This window comes from Erithacus rubecula, assembly GCF_903797595.1.
Source record: "Erithacus rubecula genome assembly, contig: SUPER_Z_unloc_2, whole genome shotgun sequence".
Classification (NCBI taxonomy): Eukaryota; Metazoa; Chordata; class Aves; order Passeriformes; family Muscicapidae; genus Erithacus; species Erithacus rubecula.
The window spans coordinates 8,865,406-8,889,074 of NW_027635860.1; the positions used below are offsets into that span (position 1 = coordinate 8,865,406).

Sequence of the window (23,669 nt, forward strand, 5' to 3'; positions counted from 1 at the left end):
TGATTCTCTTAGTTCTTGTTGGGGGTTGAGTGTTTTTTCTGTTACTGTGTCAATTGAGGGAATTTTTCCCATTGTCATGCCAATGGAGCTGGCCGGGCTACACCCAGGGTCTCTGATGGGTCTGGACGGAGGGGGTGGGTGGGAACGGCTCCCGGAGGGGCCTCTGAGGCTTCCGGGAGGGCACTCGGGTTTCCGGCAAGCTCCGAGGAGGACGCCTGGGGATCGTCAGCCCACGCGGCCGAGCACAGGAGAGCCAGACCCTCTGTGATCACCTGCCCTGCATCTGCCCCGTTCCAGCCTCCTGCCTCTGCAGACACAGCTGATCACCCGGACACACACGGTGAGCGAGGAGCCGCCGCTCCAGCCCGTTCCCACCCGAGACCGGCGTGGCCACTGCTGCCCCTCCCCCCTCCCTCCTGCCTTTGTTCCCGCCTGCCTTTCAGCAGATCCGGGCTCTGGACTAAGCACAGAGACAGCGTGCTTGCATCTAAAGGGACTGACACTGAGTTATCTATTTCGTTCTGTTAGCAATTTTAACTGTTATTGTTTTCTGCTTTACAGTTAGATATATTAGTAAAAGAGCTGTTATTCCCACCCCCTTATCTCTGCCTCAGAGTCCTTGATTCAAACAATTATAATACTTGGGGTGGGGGAGTGGAACCAAAGTCTCTATTCCAAAGGGAAACTTCTGCCCTTACTGGCAGACACCTGTCCTTTCAAACCAGAACAGTTCTAAATGAGGAGAAGTTGCCAAATTCCTCTAATCATTTTGGAGGCCTCCTCTGGACTTCCTCCAGCATGTTGATGTCCTTCCTGTGCTGGGACCCCAGAGCTGGACTCAGCATTACAGCTGAGAGGAAGGGCACATACCAGAGGATGTGGAGAAGTCTGAGAAAAAACTGTTGCAGGGACTCAAAATTACTCCCATTTAACAACAATTTCATATTCTTAAGGGTGAAGACAGATTTCCTAGCCTCTCATGCCATTACTAGTCATGGGAATGCCCCTGTAAGTCATAAAACTACAGGAGATGATGCTGTGAGAAAAGATCACCAGATCATATGAAAATCATACAGTTACTTCCTGAAGTTAGAGTTCCTCTGTACCCAGGCAGTTAGGACTGCCTGGCAGGAAAGATGTATACTCCATAAATCTCAAATATTTCAATACCACCAAGGTGGCTTAGTATTTCAGTAAGAGATAACAAGAGAACCTAAATGCTCCGTGATAATAACAGAAGACTGTCTTTTGAATTGCTGAGGGTTTGTTTGGGTTTTTTTTTAACCTGACAGGTACAGTCAACCTTGTCAGAGTTTTCTGCAGTCAAAATTCAGCCAGCCATTCATTGCATTTCTTCTTTGTCTTCATTTACCAACCTGCTACATTCCAGTTGAATACCATTCCAGGTACTTAAATTTAATTGCATCAGACTTTTTTCCTTCGTGCTTGAAACTGACATGAAGCCCAGGAAAAATCAGTTCACAGTCTCCTCACATTGCTAAAATTGCATATTGATACATTAAATAAGTTCTCTGAAGAGCTGTGCAAGGTAGTCAACAATGGTTTCTCCAATAGACTGAAATCCAGCTTCAGAAAATACCACATTTAAAGGGGGAGGGGGAGGGTGGAATTGGGAAAAACGATAAAGAAAATAAGGTAGTTGACATGAAATAATTCCCACAATGATCCATCAAGCCTGTACATCCATGTTCACATTCTTCCAGCTGCAGACACACTCAGAATGAAACACTTGTCTCATGATCAGAAATTTTTCCTTTTACTAGACATTGAAAAAAGAAATGTCTGGTTCAGAGGCCAAGGCTAGTAAAGTTCAGCCTGATGTGAGAAGGCTGCCCATGCCTCTCACAGAACAATTTGGGTTTTAATATCATTTAGCCCTACGCTTCCTGACATGGCAAGTGAAGGAACCCTCAGCAATCCTTGTCCTCAAGCCACATCTCCCACAGCAGTGCACAGTAGCAGTCAGTACAACTGACTACACAGAGCAGTAATTATCTTGCCTTCCCCCTGTGCAGCCAAGATCATCTTCCCTTTCTTCCCCTTGAGGTTTTTCTGAGCAGCTTACAGCTATCAGTCCACACAGCTGCAGTCTGGGACACTCCACTGAACCCAAGTGTAATGGACATGACTAGCAACAGACGTGGAGGAAAAGCCCTGCTGAATCTCCAAGCTCAATATCCAAACACTTTTGACTTACAAGAGAAACCAGATCATCTGGGCTGATGGGGGGCAAATCAGTGAGTCCAAGTAGGCTGAAGCATACTGCATCGTTATGCTAGCATTAAGTGCAGTTTTCTTTCCCTTTATTGTTTTCAGAGAAACAGTGTCATAGTAGACAGACCTAGGAAGAACTGTGCGTTTTTCAGCTGCACAAAACACTCCAAAATGCATGTTTGCTGTTTGACAGCCCTTCTCTCCTGCTCTCTTCACCCATCAAACTTCTTTCCAATACAAACACCCCTTCATTCCATTATGATAATACATTCTTTTTATACACACATCATGAATGTAAGAAGGACTGGGAGAGACCTATGAGCTATGGATGCCAATATCCTGCAATCACATACACATCTTCACAAACATATCATTCTCTGTCTTGAAAGCAGGCACTGTTTCCTGGCCTTTTATGTATTGGAAAGCCATTACAGGTACTCTTAACAGAGCCTCTTTAATTCCAGGTAACACTGTTTTCTTCACTTGCCTTTTTTGTGCTAGATTTATCTTTCAGTTGTAATACCATCAACCTTGATGAATAGACATTTGAAGTATTTTTAGATGCTATTTTTATCTGCTCTTGTTCTGCCACCCTGAATGATTAAAAGGACATAGGCTTTTCTTAGATGACACATTCTCCATCCTCTTGTTTTTCCAGTCTGCCTGGTAGGGTACACTCTTTTCCTTATCAGTTCCATTTTCAATTAAGATTTTTGGACATGGGTGACCAGGTTTGTACTCACTATTCTAGGCAAGGTCTCACCAGTGCCTTGTACAATGGCAGCAATACTTCCCTGTTTCTACAGCAAATGCCTCTCCAGACACATCCCATATCACATTTATCTTTTTCATGGCTGTCTCCCACTGGCACATCGAGCCTACCTAGAACTCCTATCTGCTTCTCCTCTGTCATTTCCAGATGATGAGCATCTGTGAAACTTGGTAAAGCAGAAGGGTCAGCTGCACAGAGGACTGCTCCTACTGCACCTCTTTATTTAAGACTGCTCAGAGAAAGGAGGAGGCATAAGTGAGTCTGCAGCAGCTGTCACAGCAGTTGTTACAGTCAGTAAAACCCTGCAAATGCTTCCCATTCCCATTCACCGAGCAACTCCTGAGGGCAAGACCAATCCACAAGCAAGAGCATCTTTGGAGTGCTGAACACCAGCTTCACAAAGGTTCTCAATGGGGAAGGAAAAAGTGAGAAAATATCATTGGAATCACACACAACCTGCAAAAAGCCCTAAAACTGATACGAAGCAGAGAAGCTATTCTAATGATTCTTAAAAGGTTGGATGAAATAAGCTAATTTGCAATGGAGGCGGGATTTTTTTTTTATTCAGGCAAAGACATGTGCATAGATAAATGGGAGGATGACATTAACATTGCTTTAAAAAAATATTTTCCTTGAAATATTAACTTTGCTGCTCACACAAGATTCTAAACTGAGCAGATTTTTTTTCGATAATATTGCTCATTCTTTCAGCTGCTATCTTTTTGTTAGGTGTCCAGACACACCATCATTAATCTCACAAGGGGATTCATGCTTATTTATTCTAAAATGAGTGCAAATTGGACTTCATACCGAATACCTTAAAGCCATGCTGAAACACAAGATAGTCTATTATCTTTGTATCATATATTTTTTTCTCCCCACTCCAGTAGAAGACTGACAGTTTATAACACAGCAGTGTGACTGCCTCATTTGCACATTTACAGTGCTTGATAAAGAGTTGAAATGCTTGATTCCCCAGAGGTCCTCCTTGTTCTTTTCCCAACAGAAAATGCCTCCCTATATTTCAATACAGCTGTGACAAATTTTTCAAAATAATGGATAGCTAGCCTTTAGATAATACCTTTCGTGAAGAACATAAAAACACTTTATACAGGGCTCATGCAAATCATTTCACTAGGTGCCAGGCAGCACAGAGCACAGGCTGGAATCAGAAGCAGAGCAACCCATTCCACATACCACCTCCTGCCCATGCTCCTGGGACCAGGCTTGTCCTTAATTACCATTTTTCATCAAATGTGTCCCAAACTACAATAAAAAAAATTAAGACAGAATTGCTGAAACCTCTTGAAGCTGAACCCCTATGCTGGACAGACAGTGCATTAAAATATGCAGCTAAAATTCCATACTGCTTGTGCTCAGGGAATGAGGTAACACTTTTGACCATCAAATCAAACTGTTTTCCCCCAATGTTAACAGTACTGTCTAAAGCCTAACCAATAATTGCAGCTGTATCACCTATTCTCATTTATGGCGTTAGTGTGGACTGTGCTATGGCACGTTTGTTCTAAAATTCTACAAGTGTAATGACAATAAACCCAAGAAAATTACTTCTTCAAGCACCAGTTTTGGGGTATTTCTTAAAGACAGATTTGATTGAAAGGTAAAGATTAGCTCAAAATTCCTCCACCCCTTCTTTTATTTGAATATGAAAAGAAAGTGTAATACAGAGGCTTACCTTGATATCACTTTAAAAGACAGTTTGGGTCAATATAATTACTGTAGAACAGCAGAAATTTTTTTAAAATCCTTAAATATTTGTACTTACTGATTTTACCTTTCAGATGTTTTTAGCATTCTGGGGTAATCAGCTAAATCCAAGCCACAGATGCAGAAGTAAACAACCACTGGACAGTCCCTCCCCTTAACTTGTACACTGTGCATAACTACAGGTTAATCTCTCCCAAAACAAGGAAAAATTTATTTCTGGAATGTTTTAGAACATAACCACATGAATCAAAGTGACCCCACAGAAGAGCTTTTTTGCACTCTATGGCAGGTTTATGGACATGTTGTAAATGTCAGACTACACCATTTTTAATAATAAAAAAAGACACTATAATACTGTTTCCTTGTAACTGGGACAGAAAATCATTTGGTAAGAGTAAGAACATTTATTGGTTTTGACATAAAAATTTCTTGCTGTGCAGTGGAAACACTGTAGTCCAAATACTGGAAAAAACGTGAAATCTCAAGGGCTATGTTCAGTAACTCTAGGTTCAAAAGCAGACGTGGCAGGTGCATTATTTAAGAGCTTGTCAGAGATGATCTTCTACAGCACACCACTCCAGGATTCATCTCCTACTATGTCTGGGGAAGGCATTCTCATGTAAGTATATGGCAGAACTGGCTGGCTGCACATCAAGCCCAAACTGCTCAACTCTCTTCAACACCACTGTGGTCACTGCAACACATTAGAATCAGAAAAGCTCTCCAGTACTGAAGGCAAATACCCTCCTACACACCATGTGAGAGCAGCTCTTGGATGTGCTATTCAGAGTGCATTTGCTCTGTAAAATTCAAAATAGCATTCTTCTCAGTAGCCATACTCCTAAAGATGTTCTAAAGTGTTCTTGAATTGCTGTATTCAGAGTTAATTTGGTGCCACAAACAGGTAGTACATTCAACGTAAAAGAGAAACAATGCAGCCCAAGTTCTGCTTTTAATTTCTTGCACATACAGAAATTCTATTCTATTCTATTCTATTCTATTCTATTCTATTCTATTCTATTCTATTCTATTCTATTCTATTCTATTCTATTCTATTCTATTCTATTCTATTCTGTATTTTTATTTTATTTTAATTTTGTTTCACAATACAAACCTTTCAGTAGAAGCTAGTCACATCAGGATTTCAGTTGGAATGATCAGAAATGAACACAGTAGTAACAGAAGAAGCATTTATTTGTGCCAAGGATGTAGCATGTATTTGTAGAATATAGTCTAGGCATATATAGTACTGCATAGCTACCTTTCTGTTTCTCCCACACATCTATCAATGTTTCAGGAAGAAGGAATTTTGTATGTGCATCAAGTGCCAGAGTTCAGTGCAATACACAAAATCCAATTCGAACTATTTCAGGACAGACTTAAAATCCTTCAAACATGAAAATCATTGCTGGTAAAGTAAATTTTACTTTCTTTTTATGTAATGGATTAGCTTAAGAAATAGGAGAAAGAAATCACTTTTGGCTGAAAACAAGCAGAGAAATAAAATTTAAAGTTGTGTTTCTTTAGAAAATACTGGTTTGATAAGAAGTGTTCTCTTTACATGTACCTATACTGGCCAGTCAGAAACAATATAAAAATTAAAAAGAAATGTCTTTCTTAATCTAAAGAAGATTTTAAAGGGAAGAATACAGTCAAATAGATGGTTCTACTTGATTTTGGAATATGTTGGTCACAAGTTTGTGGCACTAACACATCTGCACCAAAACACTTTACATAAAATAGTGCTGTGCAGTTGCAAATGAAACTAATGAATGAAGAAAGGAAGGTGACCCTATGTATGCATGAATGAAGAACAGAAAGTAGCTCTGTACTGTCTTCTCACTTGCACTCAGCCCTGAAGGGGAAAAAATCAGGATGACTACACATTTAACTGCAGTAATCCTGGATTAAAGAATTTGATTCCAACACTGTTTACAAGCCATCAATACAAACATTAATAAGCGGATATATGGCAGGCTGCTTCAGAAGCACATTACTTTGCTGTCAAAACTAGCTCTGTTACAATTCAGGTGTATGCAATGTTTTATTCTTTTTAAAGGAATGCTTTATCTTAGATGTTTTAAGTAATCTCATACCTGAACTACTACATAAAAATAAGACATTCTCTCAAAACGTCAAGCAGGAGGTTTCTCTTTTTTTACTAAATGGTGTACACCCTAGCCTTTTATATTTCTGAATGGCTTTGAAAAGACAAGGTGTCTTCAATATGTTTATAACCAGTAAATTCTTATTTCTTCAGACAAGAGTAAATATTAACAGAAGGTATCTGTAGCACGTTTACTTTTATGCAGCATTATTGCATTAAGTAGCACAGAACTTCAGTACAAGTGAAACCTTACATTATTCTGGGAGGAATCTGGAAAACTCTTCACTGTTAACTTTAAGGAACTGATAGCTCTGAGAGAAACTTGCCTCTACACTCACCTCCAACAAGTACTGTGTAATCACTCAGAGTACAAGTGAATTACTTCATCAACTTACATCTTGTTTTGACAAGAAAATCCAAAATATTTCTAAGCTTGGGTTCATGTACCAGCAGTCACCACGGGCTGGCATATCACGACAGGCTTGCATGCTTGGGGATTTCCACCATGCACAGCATCATTTCAGAAATGGGTCACAGAAAAACAAAATTCAAATTTTCTCTTGGATTTTTTCCATTTCCTTTTTTCCTATTACAAACAACATAACTCCTCCCTCTGCCACCCCTCTCCAGCAGTGCATTAATTAACGTGCCCTAGCTCAATTTAATTTGTGTTCATTAACTCCATGGACACTGGGTTAAATCTTTGATCTAAACCCAAACGTCAGTGAGAGAAGTCTGTCCGTGAGCACGAACTTTAGGTCTGGATGAGGAAACCCTGGTGTGATGCTGCAGGGCAACACCCCTCCCAAATCCTGCTGAGCTCCCCATACTCACCGGGCATGTGAGCAGTAATGGTCCTCAACTTCACTCTCTCCCAAGGTATAGGATAACAGAGGTATGCCAGAAGGAAACCACAAAACTGGGAAGCAGGAAACTCTTGACAGGCAAGTGCTCAGAATTAGTGCAGTCAGGTAACATGAGAAACTATAAATCCAAAGGTTTCACTATCTTAGCTGAAACTCTACATTGTGTTTCAGTGGCAAAAGCACAAGTATCTGTAGTGGTATGCTCTGTGACTGAACGGCTGCACGTGTGACTGAGATTATCACACACAACAATGAGGGAGGAGGAAAAAAAAGAGAAAAATGCATCTTAGAAGTTACTTATGTTTAATGCTTAAAAGTCTGAATGCACAAACAATAATCTACCATTATAGAAGTACTGGTGGTCAATACAATGCATTAGAACTATGTACAATGACACAGTTTAGTATCAAAATCTTTCTACAATGTAGAGTATTACGAAACTGTTAATGACATCAAACACTAAGCACTTAAGACACCATTTTTTGCTACCACATTTGGAACTTCAATAAACAGTCCATTTTAACTTGCAGCATCAATCCATTTCTAGTATGAAATTAAGTAATTTTCTACTTATACAATAAGATTTATCTACACGGGTCTCTTGATTTTGATCCATAGCAGCAAAGGCACTGTACATCAGCAGATCCACAGACTTAAAGATTTCTTTTTAAAGCATTCAAAAAAAAAAAAAAAAAGTCACAGATCATAGTTTAACAGCAACAACAACAACATAAAAAGATAACACGTTGTCTCTGGCACAATGGCTCAGTCTGCGTCCGTTTTAGGGACATCCAATCAAGACATGGATTGAACTGCTGGCAAACAAAGCAAGTCCTTATCTCAATGAGAATCCATTCCTTTTTGTATGTCGGAATGAGTACTCTTGTAATCCTACCTCAGAGGTCATTGCTTTTTTGTAGTTTGTATATTGGTAGGCATCCATTCTTATTTCAGTGCAGTTTCCAAAGAACATATCAAATATTTTTCATAATCTCTTGTAATTGAAAAATTGCCCAAAGACACATATCCCCATTTTCAAGGAAACATTGCAAAAGTTTCCAGAAGTAACAAAGGTGATTCTTTGAGGCAACTTATTGTACTCTCTACAATATAACAAAGAGAGGTGTTTATATTAAAAAACCTAACTTGACACCAAAATGCTTTATGTTTATCAACAGAAAAGCATTGAGAACAAATCTGTACACAAGATGCTATATTAACATTGCAAATATATAAATTAGCACATTCTTACTTAAAGTGAATTTAATTTAGATGTGAACTGAATTTGCCATTCATCACAGGCATGTAGATCACTGGCTACAGTTTGCAATTTTCTAAGTTTCCAAGACTGTCTAAAATAGTTAAGATACAGCATCTTCCCACCAAATAATTATACTGTAATAACACTTAGAGGTCTCATCCAAGAACAGGACTAAAAAATATAACAAAGTTTATTTTTTAAATAGAAACTACAAGTCTATTTAGTGTAATTTTAACTATCTCCTGAACATCCTTCTCCAAGATCCCCAATTTATCCACCTGCAAAAACACAAGTATATGATGCATCTTTCAAAACTAAAGCCGGGCCAGACAGCTTTATTTAGTCAGTTCATTGTTAGAAAGCCTTCTTTAAACAAAATAAATACATTACAGCTATAATACATAATTAAAGAGTCAAGGTCACCATTAAGTATGCTTATTCCATCTTCTTCCAAGTAGATATCTGACAATTTGGTATCACAAGTTCTTAATGAACATTCACAAATCAATAGCAAGTTAAAAAGGTAAAAATAAATTCTAAAACTGTGATGAGCGTTTAAGTTTTCAGCTTAGAAAGAAAAAAAAAAAAAAAAGGAATATACAGCAAAGTGCTAGGAGAAGGAGTTCTGTCTGCATTCAGATTTGTCTCTAATAAATAACTTCATAGACTGTAGCTTTCTTGTCCCCAGAGCCAGTGACAATGTATTTGTCATCCACAGAGATATCACAGCTAAGCACAGATGAGGATTCTTTGGACTAGAAGAAAAAAGAAAAGGAAAAAGAAAATTACATCTTTCCAATCCTTCAATCCTGAAGGGCTTGAAGATTAATTGGAAGAATTTATAGATAGGGAATACATGAAAAGCTCATTAAAGTATCAGTACCATAGTGGCAATTTTTTAAAAATACTTTTGTTCTACAGAAAGATCTCTTGTAAAATAAAGCAGTGGTAGAAAGGGAAGTGAATATATGGACCTAGAGATAATCTATCAATCAAACAAACAGAAGTAGTCCTTTCTATATACTTTAGAAGGAATGAGCATGTGTTAATATTTTATGCATTTGATTAGCATAAAAATGAATGAAAACCCATCTTCTTCCCACTTCTTTTGTTGTAAACAAGAAATTGACACAGAGAAACACTTCAAAGCCCTACCTACCCACAGGTATGAAAAAAAGAGACTCCACAGAAATAACTGCATCGCCTCTTACTACTTTCTTAACACAAGAAGACAAAAGCTTTGCACAAAGGAATTTATATTATCATAGAGGATGCAATTAGGAAAAGACACTGTGGTGTAACTGGATACACAAGTGAGTAGGAGCTGGATGGGACACAGGATATAGCAGGATGCAGTAGCTCTGTCTCTTTTGGCTTTGCTGTCTGTTCTAAGATGAAATGTATGCATTGTCACATTTACTTAGCTGTTTCAGTGCATGTTTTCTTTATATAATATATGTCCACACAATTTTCTATATGTTATCACAAGAGCTAAACACTTCCCAATCATGCTGAGTTTTGGCAAAAGACACCTCTGTTCATTGCACAACAATTTTCCTTATCTACCCCTAAGAAAGCTGTACTGGAGCTTTTAACATCACCTTTAAGGGTGATGTGCTCTTGTTAGGATGATTTGGGCTGTCTGTGGGGGTTGGTTTCCTAGCCCACTAGGAAAGCTTAGACCCTATCTTTCTCATGTGAAATTGCACTGTCTCCAAATGTGGAGACGTGGCAGCCAGCAGTACACAGGAGACTACACAGGAGATTGCTCATTTAAACTACAGCCAGTTAAACAGTAAATTTAATAAAGAAATTTCCAGCCTAGTGGTGCCTGCAGGTGAAAGAACCAAAAGACATGCCAAAAAACTCACTCTTGTATAGTGGCACTGAAATGCCATTAGAACTGGGCTCAGAGGGATTATAGATAGGTTAAAGCTTCCAGTTATACTTCAGTGGGCCCCTCCATATCACTACAGTTTTCAGCTCAAGAGTCTGCTGGTCCAATCCATCAACACATCCCATCCAAGAAAAATATACATGTTGAATATGAATTCCACTGGTTTAGCTACACTTTGGACCTTCACCTAACAGCATGACTTGGGTACTGTATTTCCCCAATATGCAGAAAAAGGTGAAAAAGAATTGTTAAGAACAATTTTGGATTAAATTTTGCATTGGCTACTTTATTGTAAGAGCTGAATTAGTGAAATAGCAGAAAGGACAAAAGCATTTTTTTTCACCAATTACAGACAAATTCTTTAAGGGCTACTGTAATTAGCTGCATTTCCACCTGAAAACTCTTTGGGCTACTGACAGACCCTAAGATGTGCAGCTCTACTGCACTGCAATGTGTGTGAAAAATAGCTTTCAGGAGATTATTACCTGGAATATACTGGCTCCATAAGGTGTTCTCCAAGCATTAAGAAGATTATCTTTTCCAGTGCTTACAAACCATTTGCCTGCAACAGATTGTTTAAATGTTATTGCTGCATTTTGTTTTCAAGGAATACACCTTGAAAAGAAACAGATGATCATAACAACAAAGCATTCACACATATCCCAAGAACAGTAACATTTTCATCTAGTTGCTCTACGATGTTCCATCACAAAATAAGCAGTATATAGAAAAAAGCAGTCAGATAGAGTTTTTTATTAAACTTAATATTTAAATTTAATACCTAATTTTGAACTACACACTGTAGTTTAATAACTATATTGCACTTTCATTTGAAGGTAACCTTGAATGAATTTTTGGTGAAGGAAAACACTGATATAGAAAGATTTGCTTACCACAGTGAGCAAACTTGAGTGACAACACACAGCTTTCATGAAGATGTAGCTGATACTTGTCTGGCTTAGTAACATGCAGCACCTCAACATTGCTGTTCTCCATTCCTACTGCCAACCACTCACCAGTTGGACAGTAGCCCAGTGAGAAGATCTGTAATTAGCACAGCACATGCTTCAATCAGTAAAGGAATGAGCTCGAGATATTCAAAACTGACCCTTGCTACACTGTTAGCACTATGCAAACTCAGTTTTGGTCTACTGCAGTTTGAAAAACATGATAATCCAATTACTACAGTAATCAAGATAAATTTGTTCATGCAAACACAGCTGCAAAACTATGCTATTAAATGTCATTAAACTGCAATAGTGAAGTACTGAATCAAACTATAAAAGTTAATGTCCACACTTATCTGACAGCTTTTAGAAATGTTTTCATGAAATATTTTTGAACTAGCATCTACAGAAATGGCAACAGACAGGGATATTTTAATCTGGCATTTGTTTTATAAAACTTCTCCATTACTCTCATGGGAGAGGTACTAATCTGTCAAACAGTCATAATCCAGATAGACATTTGGCTGCCACAAGAAAAAAAAACAAACAAAAATGAGAGTATGGAATATGAGACTAAGTGAAAAGTTCTTTGGAGTCCTTCTTGAGACTGTTTCTTTTGCTTATAAAGAAAAAAAGAATTTAAAAATCTTTGTCTGCATTTAAAAATCATGAGAAAGTTTTCTTAACAGGCCAAAGGTTCAAAAACTGAACCTGTGATGTGAAGTCATGTTGCTGTAGCTGTCTCCCTTCTCTGAGATCCCAGGATCTGACTGTATTGTCCAGACCTCCTGTCCATAATTTGGTGCCATCATTAGAAATGTCAATACAGCTCGCTCCATCTGTGTGGCCCTGAAATTGCCTGAAAATATTAAAAGAAGATAAGCACATTTTGAGCAATATTACAAAATACCTTCTTCCAGTCTCTCAGATGCAACTTAGATTCAAATAGCAATCCCAGACTAATACAAACTCTGGGACAATCATGTGAGTTTTTTGATGAATTCATGATGCAATCAGGCCAGACAGCTAATATGATTTCAAAAGGAACACTTCAAAAGAGCCAGGTACTCTGGAAATCTTTGCTGCTGGCTGTGTGATACCCACTACTCAAGATAGTTATTCTCCCCAGAAGACTGTAGCATGAAAAGCGAAATTACCTTAGTTTAAGAAAAACGTGCAGACCACCGAAGTTAAAAAAAAAAAAAAGCACTCTAAATGGCAACATCAGTTAGTAAAAGCCTGACTTTACATGCAAGCTGATATTACATGTAACAACATATACACAGTGCAGTGCCCAGAGAGAATCGTGTGACCAGCTCTTAACTTACTCTCCATCAGTGCTGAGCACCAAGCCATACTCCTGAAAGGCTAAGTCTGCAATGCAGTAATTTACACATGCCTTTACCCAAGACATATTTGCTGGATCTCTGATTAAAGAGATTAGAGTAAGAGCAGCATATTGCACGGAAACAAAGAAAATCATCTGTTGAAGGAAGCTACAGCAGTATTGACATCAGCTGATATTTAGGGTACTATAGTTATGGGCTGATCAAAAGGCCTGGAATGACAAAACTCTCAAACCTATAAATAATTATAGACAATTTGTCAAGGCATTACCATGCCTATGTTGAACAAGAAAATACTGGAAGCATCTATGCATGGAGAAAATAGAATATATAAGCACAAGCACATTTGTGGCTGCATCTAAATAATTCTCCAAAACCAGATGATCACTTTGGTCGACCTACCTTACTAAAGTCTGGTTATGCAGATCCCACACTGCAATGTTCCCATCACTGCAGCAGGAAAAGCACACCTTGGAATCAGGGCTGATAGCCAGAGCATAGCAGGCAGGTGCTGAGGATGTCAGCTCAGCTTTGATGCGAGGAGTTGGAGCTGCCAGGTCCCAAATGGATAATGTGCTGGCTTCCCCACCAACAATCAGGGTGCGGCCGTCAGGGAGCAATCTGCAGGAACGGATGTAGTTGTCTCTGTTCTGTGGAGACAGAAGCCATCAAGAGATTACTCATGAGGAAAGAAAACAGCATTAACATGAGAGCAGAAATCCATAAAAGTATTGTATTCCCTCCTGGTTTTAATGAGCCATTTATACTTATGACAATGATAAAGTGTATTAATGCTAGAAAATTACATGACATTAGGGAAGTACTTCAACTTGATCTACAAAATTCAGCAGTGAGAGATATTTAATCTTAATTAGCATCAAAATGCAAAGACCTGAACCCAGCCCAAAACAATTCAAGATAGCTGAATTTGACAGCTGGTGTAGAAAGTTGTATTTTTATACTCTGTTTATTTCAGCACATTAACCTCTCAGCATGGGGGAGTACCAAATTCCCTGCACACTTTCCCCCTTCCCATTCCAGTGAGACTTGCTGCCACCATATAGGGGATGTCAGAGGAAAATATTTGGGCAATTTTCCTCCTTTGTGTAGCAACTTGTGTAGCAATTCATTATAAGTCTACACGTGCTGCATAGTTCTCATTTTACTGCCTCTGTAACAAGCAGCATCATCTCACCAAGAACTGGTAAATGACAAGAGAAAATCTGCTAACAATAGTTCATCTTGTTTGCACATTCAAATAATTTGTGCATAACACTCAGGCATATTTTTAATTGCCACATTAAGACAGGTCAATGCATTCATACACAAAATATGTGACACAATCCCCAAATATTTGTAGAGAATACAGCTGCAAGACAGAAATTTTTAGCATGATAGGGTATCAGCAAGCTGCAAGATTGCCAGAAAATGTCAAAGTTTATAAACAATATTTGCTGTGCTGCTTTTGATCTTTCCTCCTACCACAAATTTAGGATATTAAAAATGTTTTGATTCTTTGTGGGGGAAAAAACCCACAAGTATGGTGAGGAACATACTTCAACCTCAGCTCTAATAGAAACAACGGAATTACAAACGCACTACCAACCTGTGATACCATGACAGAAACCAAATACCCACTTGCCCTTTACACCTCAGTGGTATCACTGCAATCTTAACACAACATCCTATCTTCTTTCAGTGCTGTATGCTGCTATTCACCTACCAGGCAGTCCAGCTGAGAGACAGGGCTCTTGTTGCCAGGGTGGCTGATGTCCCAAACCTTGACACAGCCCTTGCCACCCGTGTAGACGTGTCTCGTGGGGTTGCTGATGGTAACTGCACACACAACTTCCCCGTGGTTCAGGGTGTTGATCTGCCGGGCATGGCGAGGGATTCCTGGGCCGATGAGGGCATCAGGAGGGAAAGGAACTGGCTGCATCTGGCCATCTGCACTTACATGAAAGGAGTAGGCTCTGAGGGAAAAAAAAAATTTAAGGGGATGATTTAAAGAATTTTTCTTTAAGCCTGTTTAAGAAAAAAGAATCAAACATGTGCTTCCACTGCAGGCATTCAGGTTGTGTGCTCAGATGCATTTTTTCACAGATATTTCACAGAATATTCTGAGCTAGAATGGACCCTCAGTGGTCATCATGTCTGACCCTTAAGTGAAAGGTGATGTAGGGACTGACCACCATATTAGCACCATGCTCAACTCAACTGAAGTATCAGGTATTTTAATAATGCATGGAAAAAACATTCATTTATCTACAGCATGGTCCTCAAAGCACAAACATAGATGCCCCGCTTTAAATGTGAAAAGTCAAGCACCAATCAAATGAGCTTTTACGACTCACATTATGATGGTTTCTGGCATGAGTGAAGCTATATGACACCACTCTTAATTTTGGATGGGGATATCACTGCATGCAGAGAAGGGAAGGCAGGTTGGGTCAGGGCCCCTGGAAGACAGAAATAGTTGGCTGGTTGCTGCCAGAGCATGGAGGGTAGCTGCGTGCCAGGGGACATTTGGCTGCTCGCTTTACTGACTCGTATGTGGCAGCTCCAGCTGGACTGCTGCCAGTCTGTCCCAAATGTACTGTGGGTCCCAGGCCCCTTGAGCTAAACTGCTCAGAACTGTACCTAAGGGTGCAGTGAAACTTCCACCAGCACTGAGGAGTTAAGTCCTCAAGGCACAGCTGCTGACAGCTGACATGACAGACCAGCTAAAATGCACCGCAATGGAATTTTTTGTTTTGTGGGTTGTTTTGGGCTTGGGTTTTTTTCTTTTTTTTTTATGAACTCGACACAACTGCTACAGATCCCAATTTCTCTTGCCAAAATCAGGCCTCTCACTGAGAAAGAATCTGTTCTGTGATTGCCACTTATGCCACCTGTGAATAACCTATCAACAGCTTTATCTCAAAGCATTTTCCAGGCAGAACAGTTAGGTTGTGAAATTGCCTTGTTCTGAGATGCTACCTGATACATCACATCTATTACAACAGCAAACATTTTTAAGAGGGTTTACCTATACAAACCAAGGTATGCTTAATGGAAGGTTTTAATTTTCTTAGACCTAAAAAATCAACATAATGCTCGCAAAAAATCCATTGTCACAATGGTGGGATGAGAAGAGCTCACGAAGAAATTGTTTTATGAGAATACTTCTAAGTTCACTTCCTTGATACTTCAAAGTGACTAAAGAAGGCAGTATTCACAATTAAACTACTGAATTTGTCGTTTAAGATTCACAATGCATTAACACTAAATGAATAATTTTCAGTGGGACAAAATGCATTAGCTATTTTTCCTATTTGTACACTATCTTTCAGTATTTATACACTGTGGAATACTCAAGAGTTGATATAATACCAAAGTGAAAAAATTGCTATTAAGAGCCAGATCCCAAATGTACCATATGCTGCCCACTCCATTTCAGGACACTCAACAGTGCAGAGAATTTACACAAATTTCTGTATAAGGTAAATAACAATCCTGGAAGGTGTGAGAACTATCACACTCAAAATGAAGAAAAGTCAATACAATCATGCTAAAAACCCCACAGATTTTAAAAGTTTCAAGTCCTCTGGTAGACAAGTCACAGCTATATTTAAATATTTAAAACAGATATCAACAGAGCAACAACATTTAAAAATCTTGGAGATATACCAGAATTTAAGTGATTTGATTTCAGTTTGCCTCATGTTTTATTCCCCTCAATTTTAACAGAAGTAAGACGTGAGCACAGAGGTCTCTGAACCCCTGCAATTGCCATTACTCTCACCACAGCAAGCAAAGCCTAGTAGATCCAGAGACACTTCTTTCCAGGTGACTGACTGCATCAGGGATGAACTTAAATCCAGTGGGCATTTGAACATTACATCAAGACATTTCCTAGAGCCCACTGTATATAATGGATGAAGATCTGTGCCCCACAGAATTTTTAATGCAAGCAGTTGGTGTGCAAGCTGCTGTACATCAACTTCCACACCTGCCTTATGCATTCACCTAACAGGGTGGCACAACTAGCAGAAAAGTAAATTACTGTGGCTACCAGTGTGCGATGCCTGAGAGATGAGGGCTGGCTCATGATTTGTGTGATGTGTGTGCACGAGGAGTTACAGGCACTAGACCTGGCCACTTGTCATCATATTGTTAATCCCGGGTGTCTGCAAGCTAAGTGTATGCATTTACTCACACAAATCCAAGTGTGTGGCTAACCCCAACCACTCCTACGCAAACATGTTCACACATAAAAGAGCTGGAGAAGGACTGGCACAAACATGTCAAACTTCACAGTAAGAAATGGTCACAGCCTCCCAAAAGTGCCACAAGGAAGTGGGACTGGATGAACCTTAAAGAAAATCTGGATCAATATGATCCAGTTTGTATAGCCGCTTTAGTTTTTCTCCTCTCTGCCTCAAGAGGAATGTTAGCAGAGAGTTCTTTGTCTCTGTAATTTTTCTTCCAAGGCTCACAACACGAAAAGCCTGGTAAAGCAGGTCACATTATACGGGTCAGTTCCATCAAGGATGAATCTGAGTATTATCATAAAATAATTCTTTCCAGTATTTTCAATCAAACAAAACATTTCAGTATTCCTTTTTCTGCACACAGCTGCTAAGCTTGCAAGTAATTGCAAACCTTTTGTGAACAAAGAAATAATTTTTTTAAACTGAGAAGAGCAGAGTACAGTAGAGATGGAAAGCTGAGATCCCATTCCAGCTTGCATTTCCATAATAGACCAACCAGTCAGATTTTAAGTTCATCTCCTTTTTCCATTTATTTCTGTCTCCTCTACTTTGTATCACCCAATCCATGTCAACTGCTATTAGTCTTCAAAACAAATTTACAAATGCAACTTTAAGATTACACAGAGATTCTCCAGCTCTTGCTGAATAGCTATACTTACTTCTATTCACACAATAGTTCTCAGTAGCTAAGGGGAATGCCAACCAGCAATGACTTCCAACACATGATTGACTTTTAAAGCAGAATGTTTGATACTCACGGTTTTCCTCCTGGGATGCCTGTGAGATTAGGAGGGATGCCTGGGACTCGCATGTGATGATGGGGATCAAAACCAACCTATAGTTTTCCCCAAGCAAAACAAAAAGGTGTATTAAAGTGAGAGTGAGGCAAAGGAAGACTGTTTAATTCATCTTCTCCATAGCACACTCCCCAAACCACAAAATGAGTGAACTAGAGTTAACCCCACAGGTCCCATACTTAATACAAACAGATCTCAAAACTAAATGCTCTAACAGCAAACACTTACCACTGGAGATCGCCCGTAAGCTGCTGCTGCTGCTGCTGCTGCAGCTGCTGCACTCATTTGAGGGGAAATATTGTGTAGACCAGCATAGGCAGCTCCAGGGCTGGTCAGCTCCCCATTCATACCAGCATGTGGCACGATACCAAATGGAGTAGGATAAGGACATGGTACAGCCATAGGTGTCCTTAAACCTGAAGCTGTAAGGAGGGGAAAATGAGAAGTCACAGAGGCATTCTAGAGCCATCCTATGAAACGTGAGTTTGGAAAACTGCAAGAAACCCCACAAATAACCCAAACCAACCAGCCAGGCAGCCAAGGAAAGCCACACAACACAGTATTACAGTACTGAATTCAGCATCCAGTTTAAGCATTTGTAACATACTGACTTGTCATTACAGATTTAAAGGGAGCCTGACAAGGGACAAATGGTCAGTGTTTCACACCACCAAAATGCATGGACACTAACCTATTGGGTCCACACCTGGGGGTTTGCCGGGCACTGGCCTCAGTCCGGGAGTGGAGTTGCTGCCTGGAGTTGGGGCATCAGTCCGTGGAGTTGGGGTATTTGATTTAGACACAGGAGTGGTAGATTTCTCATTCTAAACGCCAAGAAGGAAAAAGTAAGACAGTTTGTAAACTATTTTCTCTTTATAGCTAGTGATTAGTGATATTAGTGATATTTATCTCCTTGGTTTGGGTTTCAACAGTCCTGGCAATGAAGAGAAGATGCAAAGACACTGAAAATGACAGAGTGGCTTTGGTAACTAAGGACAGCCTCCACAGCTTTTCTCATCAGGAGAATCTGTATGATTAAGAATGAGGTAAACAGCTGAAAATCATTGCCCTCTGACAATTGGAAGCATATGTGAAATCTGTCAGTGGTCTCACTATGCTCATGGACCTGCTCCCAATATAATTTTCTGTGAGGGATGGACATGAGGAGCAGAAAAAAAATCGCTGAACTGACCAACCACTCATACTCAAGTGTGGAGCTAGAAACACAGGATGAAGACAGTGACAGATATAAAATCAGGAACTATGCAGTGCTGCTCTTGTGACAGGCTTGTTCATCAGACACACCACTGATTCCCAAGTCTGAACCTGTCATTCCATCACCTTTCCTGAGCACTACATTCACTTTAAGCCTTCTTTTTATTTATTTTATTTCTTTAAATAATTGTATACCCTACCCTGTGAAGAACCAAGAAGGGAATTACTGTGCAGCTCAGGTAGGTGATTAACTGTGGCCACAAACAGGAATGGAAAGAACACCCCTTGCAGGCAGCTCTTTTCTTTTGCATTATGATTTGTGATGCAAGTCAAGGAAGGCTCTTGTAAATGACAGATTACTTTTTAGATAGAAAATAAAAATTATTGTTGTTGTATATAGCCTGGTAATTCAAACAAAACTAACAACCAAATCACATCCAAGCAGGGAACTGAATTTGCTGTAAACCACAGCACAGGAAAACAGCTCAAGAAACCCCTGTGTACTTTTATTTATTCTCAGAATAACAGTTCTTCATATGAGGGAAGAGAAAAATATCTCTCAGAACACCACATCTATCATCTACTCACACCACCAGTGAAAATAACCTCTTCCCATCCCCAAAAAAGACTGTGGACTTTCTATTATTTCACTAGACTCTCAAAAACATAAATTAAACTAATACTAAATTGATGCTTCGCAGTGCTTTATTGACAGCTGTGGAAATACGAATTGTCTCCAGACAGAAATCCAGTAAGCATGTATTTCAGCCTATGACTAGGGGTCAGAAGCATTTTGTAGCACTTACAAGGCTAAGTTCTTTGGATTTGGAGGAAGGAGTACTGCTAGAGGATGCAATAGATGCCGGACTAATTGGTGCATCTTTTTTCAGCAGTCGAGTCTTGTCCAAGCCATTTTCCCGTGGAGAGTGTGCAGGGCTCCCACGGGGAGAAGAAGGATCCTAAACATCAGGAATATGGGTTAGCATGAAAGCTTCATAGTAGCCACTAGTTCTGGTCTTGACCCATCCTCAAATAGGAATGACAATCTGTCATTGGAAGTGACATATTCCTTCCATTCTTAATTGATTTAGCTGATACAATTGTGAAATTGAGAGAGATAATGAAGGACGATTTGGGTTTTTTTAAGAACTTTTAAAACTTGATGCCATTAAGCCACAAAAAATAATGCCAAAAATCTGTGGATATTGAAATAGGCAAGTATCTTTTTACAAGTGACAGATTAAAAAGATTTAATGCGTTTAGCAGACCTGATAAGGTTCACACATGAAGTCATGGCCAAAGTGGAAGAAAAGACAGACACTCATACAAGCTGCACCCCCTCTGTTGTGCTGGGCTGGCTTCAAATATCTCAAGAGAATTTTTTGTTCAAAGGAGAAACAAGAAGTACTTTGTAGAAGTAAGTGTTTCAGATCTGATTTTTATTCTAAAGAAAGAGGATACTACTGGATTCCCTCAGGCATTTCTAGTTCCTTTATGAAGGCAAATGCCATAATCATATTCATAAAATCAATATGCACAGAAAACGCTGAAGATACCCTCACCACCATTTCTGAAAGGTAGAATAAATGCCATTGTGTATACCTCATTGGAAACATCAACTACCAAGTTGTCATCACTCTTTTCACCATCGCTGTCCTGCAATGACAAATCACAATGTGTTAAAAAATTTTTATTTAATATCCCAATGTCTCTTAATAACTATGAAAACAGAGGGCAGCTGTTCACAAATCTGCAGTGTACCATTCAGTTTTACCGAACTTTATGTGGTGATACAATTGAAGTCTTTCAGTCACCTATGGGGAGGCCACAATTATAGCTAGTTTTTAATTGGTGGAGGACACGGGATGAAAATCTTCATACAGAGTGGCACTGCACTATGAAGTGGAGTAAAGACAGACTTTGCTAACAAGTCCCAGCCTAACTAAAGTTCAGCACTATTGTCACACAACTTTCAGGTGCTTTGTATTTATATTGTTAAAAACAGTATCAATCATATGCACCAAAATGTTCAATCCAGAGACACTAGAGTTAGGCAGTAAAATGTACAATGTAGACAATCTACTCACGTAACGAGCTGCTATTTCCTTCTCTTCTGTTTTTTGTTTTTTACTCTCTGAAGAATAATCTGTTGAATTTCTGTGCTTTTCTGCTGTTCTGAAACTGGCTGAGGGAGATACAGAAGAGCTCTGCAGTCCAAAAAGAGAAGAAAGCATCATCAGGCCCTCATTCTCAGCAGTGGTTCATTTGTCACTACTGTTCAATACATCTTACACTGATAATATGATCCAGAGCTGTTCCCACAGAACATCAGCACAGGTTGGGTTTTAACAGAGACAGCAACCCAGCAAGTGCCTCGTACCAAAAACTGCACTATGTATTGCAAGAGACAGAAACAGGTGATCAATTGACAGGTCATAGTGGCTATCTGCACTGCCAATGGGATGTATTTTATGAATACTGTGCACTGGTCTTGTTTTGGTTTGTTTCCTCTACAAATACGCAGGGTTATGTCAATAGTCCCAGAAGAGGGGTGTGTATTTGAACATGTGTGTGTGTTTGCCTGTGTAAATCAAAAAGAACAAAGAGGCTCAAGGCAAGTCACACTTCAGCAAACATTTGAATGAAGATTTCTACCAAGAAATAAGCAAGCTTCTGAACAGTTTTGAAGCAGGCAAGAACAGGAGAAAACACCCAAACTCATTTTATTTTGCTGCCTTTTACAATTACAGGCTATGCCTGCAGCAGACAGAAACAAAACACAGACTGGCTCAGTGATTCTCTTGCCATTCTACAGTTCTCACCTAGTAATGATTGCTAGAGAGCATACATATGGGCAGGAGAGAAAGGAAGATAATGGGCACTTCATGCACTATCATCCAACAACTCCACTCTACTCCGTTAAACAACATTTATCAAATTCTACCATATTTCCAAAGCTGTGTGGAGCCTGTATCTTCGTATACAGAAAAGGAAGCAATGAAAGATGCAACGTTCCCTCTGGGACCGATTTTAGTAGCAGCAGCAGCTTTTGGCCCTAGTTCAAGAAAGCATTTAAGCATGCACTAAACTTTATCACACTCCGAAGTCAGTGGCTGAACGTACATAAGTAAGGATGTGCTCAGGCTTTTTGCAGAATTGGAAATGACAGCAATGGAGATGAAAATAATTATCAGTTTAAATCCTGCTGACTGTTTCCATCCCTGTCCTTGGTTTTTTTGTGGGGTGGTGAGGAACAACCAAAGAATTCCTGGCTGATGGATTTTAGATACTCCCATTCATCCAGAAACACTTGTTTGGGATTATTTTCTCCATGCATGATGGACAGCTGTTGTTCCACATAAAACTGCACAAAATAGGAATTTGGTTTGGGGGTTTTCAGTGCAGCTATTAAAGCGAATACAAATCAAGAAATTAGCATTTACATTTAATAACTTCTCTTCCATTCTATTACAGAATTTCTTCTTTTCCTTATTATATTACAAGCTTTTGTTAAGGATTAAGAATGCTTAACCACAGAAATTAAGCTGTGGTTACTGACCAAGTCATGTAAGAGAATATTATTACCTACTGGGACACAAGTCCTCCCCTCCATTTTGTTAAAATTTCCAGTGCTTGAGTACAGCAGCAGTGGTAGAATTTGCAAAAATCTTCCATATTTTTGACTGGTAATTGTTAGTTACCCTCTAAGAATACTGAGTGGAAATAAACATTTTAGAACAAAGCTAGTGGTGAAGGCACAGCCTGTGCCTTTCCCATACTGTGCAAATACATCTTAAAATACTAATTTAGTGTAAGGCAGATCATTAATCCATGATTTTAGCAAATAACGCAAAAGTTATTTTTTGCTCTGAAGTGACAACACATGTTAAGACATTTGGAGACAGCAGCGCCAGGATACAGAAGCCCTCAAAATAAAGGCCAAGTAGAAATACAACATTAAATGAACTGATGACTTGAAAAATTTATTTGTTTCTGCAATGATACAGCATAGCCTTTCACGAAATATTTTTACACTATGTTCTTATTACATTTATATTAATTTACAATTTGGAAGGCAGTAGATTGTAATGTGAATTCAATTCAATATTTCTCAACTTCACCCTACAGAAAGCAATTTGCTTTAAAATGAAGAAAAATAATCACCAATAAACTACAAATTAAAGTGGTGTCTAAAGAATTAAACTACTGCACTTATTTAAATAGAAATATTTGTTTTCATAAATT

The 23,669-nt window shown here is 39.1% G+C and overlaps 1 protein-coding gene across 4 annotated transcripts in view; it reads right to left on the minus strand.

Moving 5' to 3' along the window:
* Positions 1 to 7,992: 7,992 nt before the first annotated feature.
* Positions 7,993 to 23,669, minus strand: part of LOC306814716 (transducin-like enhancer protein 4) — a 96,714-nt gene continuing 81,037 nt past the window's right edge. For 3 of the 4 annotated variants that reach the window (XM_079331069.1, XM_079331067.1, XM_079331066.1), the window contains 12 exons: positions 21,512 to 21,631; positions 21,027 to 21,080; positions 20,231 to 20,383; positions 18,901 to 19,033; positions 18,438 to 18,631; positions 18,171 to 18,247; positions 14,883 to 15,132; positions 13,562 to 13,809; positions 12,525 to 12,672; positions 11,760 to 11,910; positions 11,352 to 11,428; positions 7,993 to 9,724 (listed from right to left, as the gene is read on the minus strand). In XM_079331069.1, coding sequence (XP_079187195.1) covers positions 9,617 to 9,724; positions 11,352 to 11,428; positions 11,760 to 11,910; positions 12,525 to 12,672; positions 13,562 to 13,809; positions 14,883 to 15,132; positions 18,171 to 18,247; positions 18,438 to 18,631; positions 18,901 to 19,033; positions 20,231 to 20,383; positions 21,027 to 21,080; positions 21,512 to 21,631 — 1,713 coding nt within the window. In that variant the 3' untranslated portion in view covers positions 7,993 to 9,616. The remainder of the gene's footprint in view (positions 9,725 to 11,351; positions 11,429 to 11,759; positions 11,911 to 12,524; positions 12,673 to 13,561; positions 13,810 to 14,882; positions 15,133 to 18,170; positions 18,248 to 18,437; positions 18,632 to 18,900; positions 19,034 to 20,230; positions 20,384 to 21,026; positions 21,081 to 21,511; positions 21,632 to 23,669) is intronic. The other variant, XM_079331068.1, reaches the window with a different exon arrangement.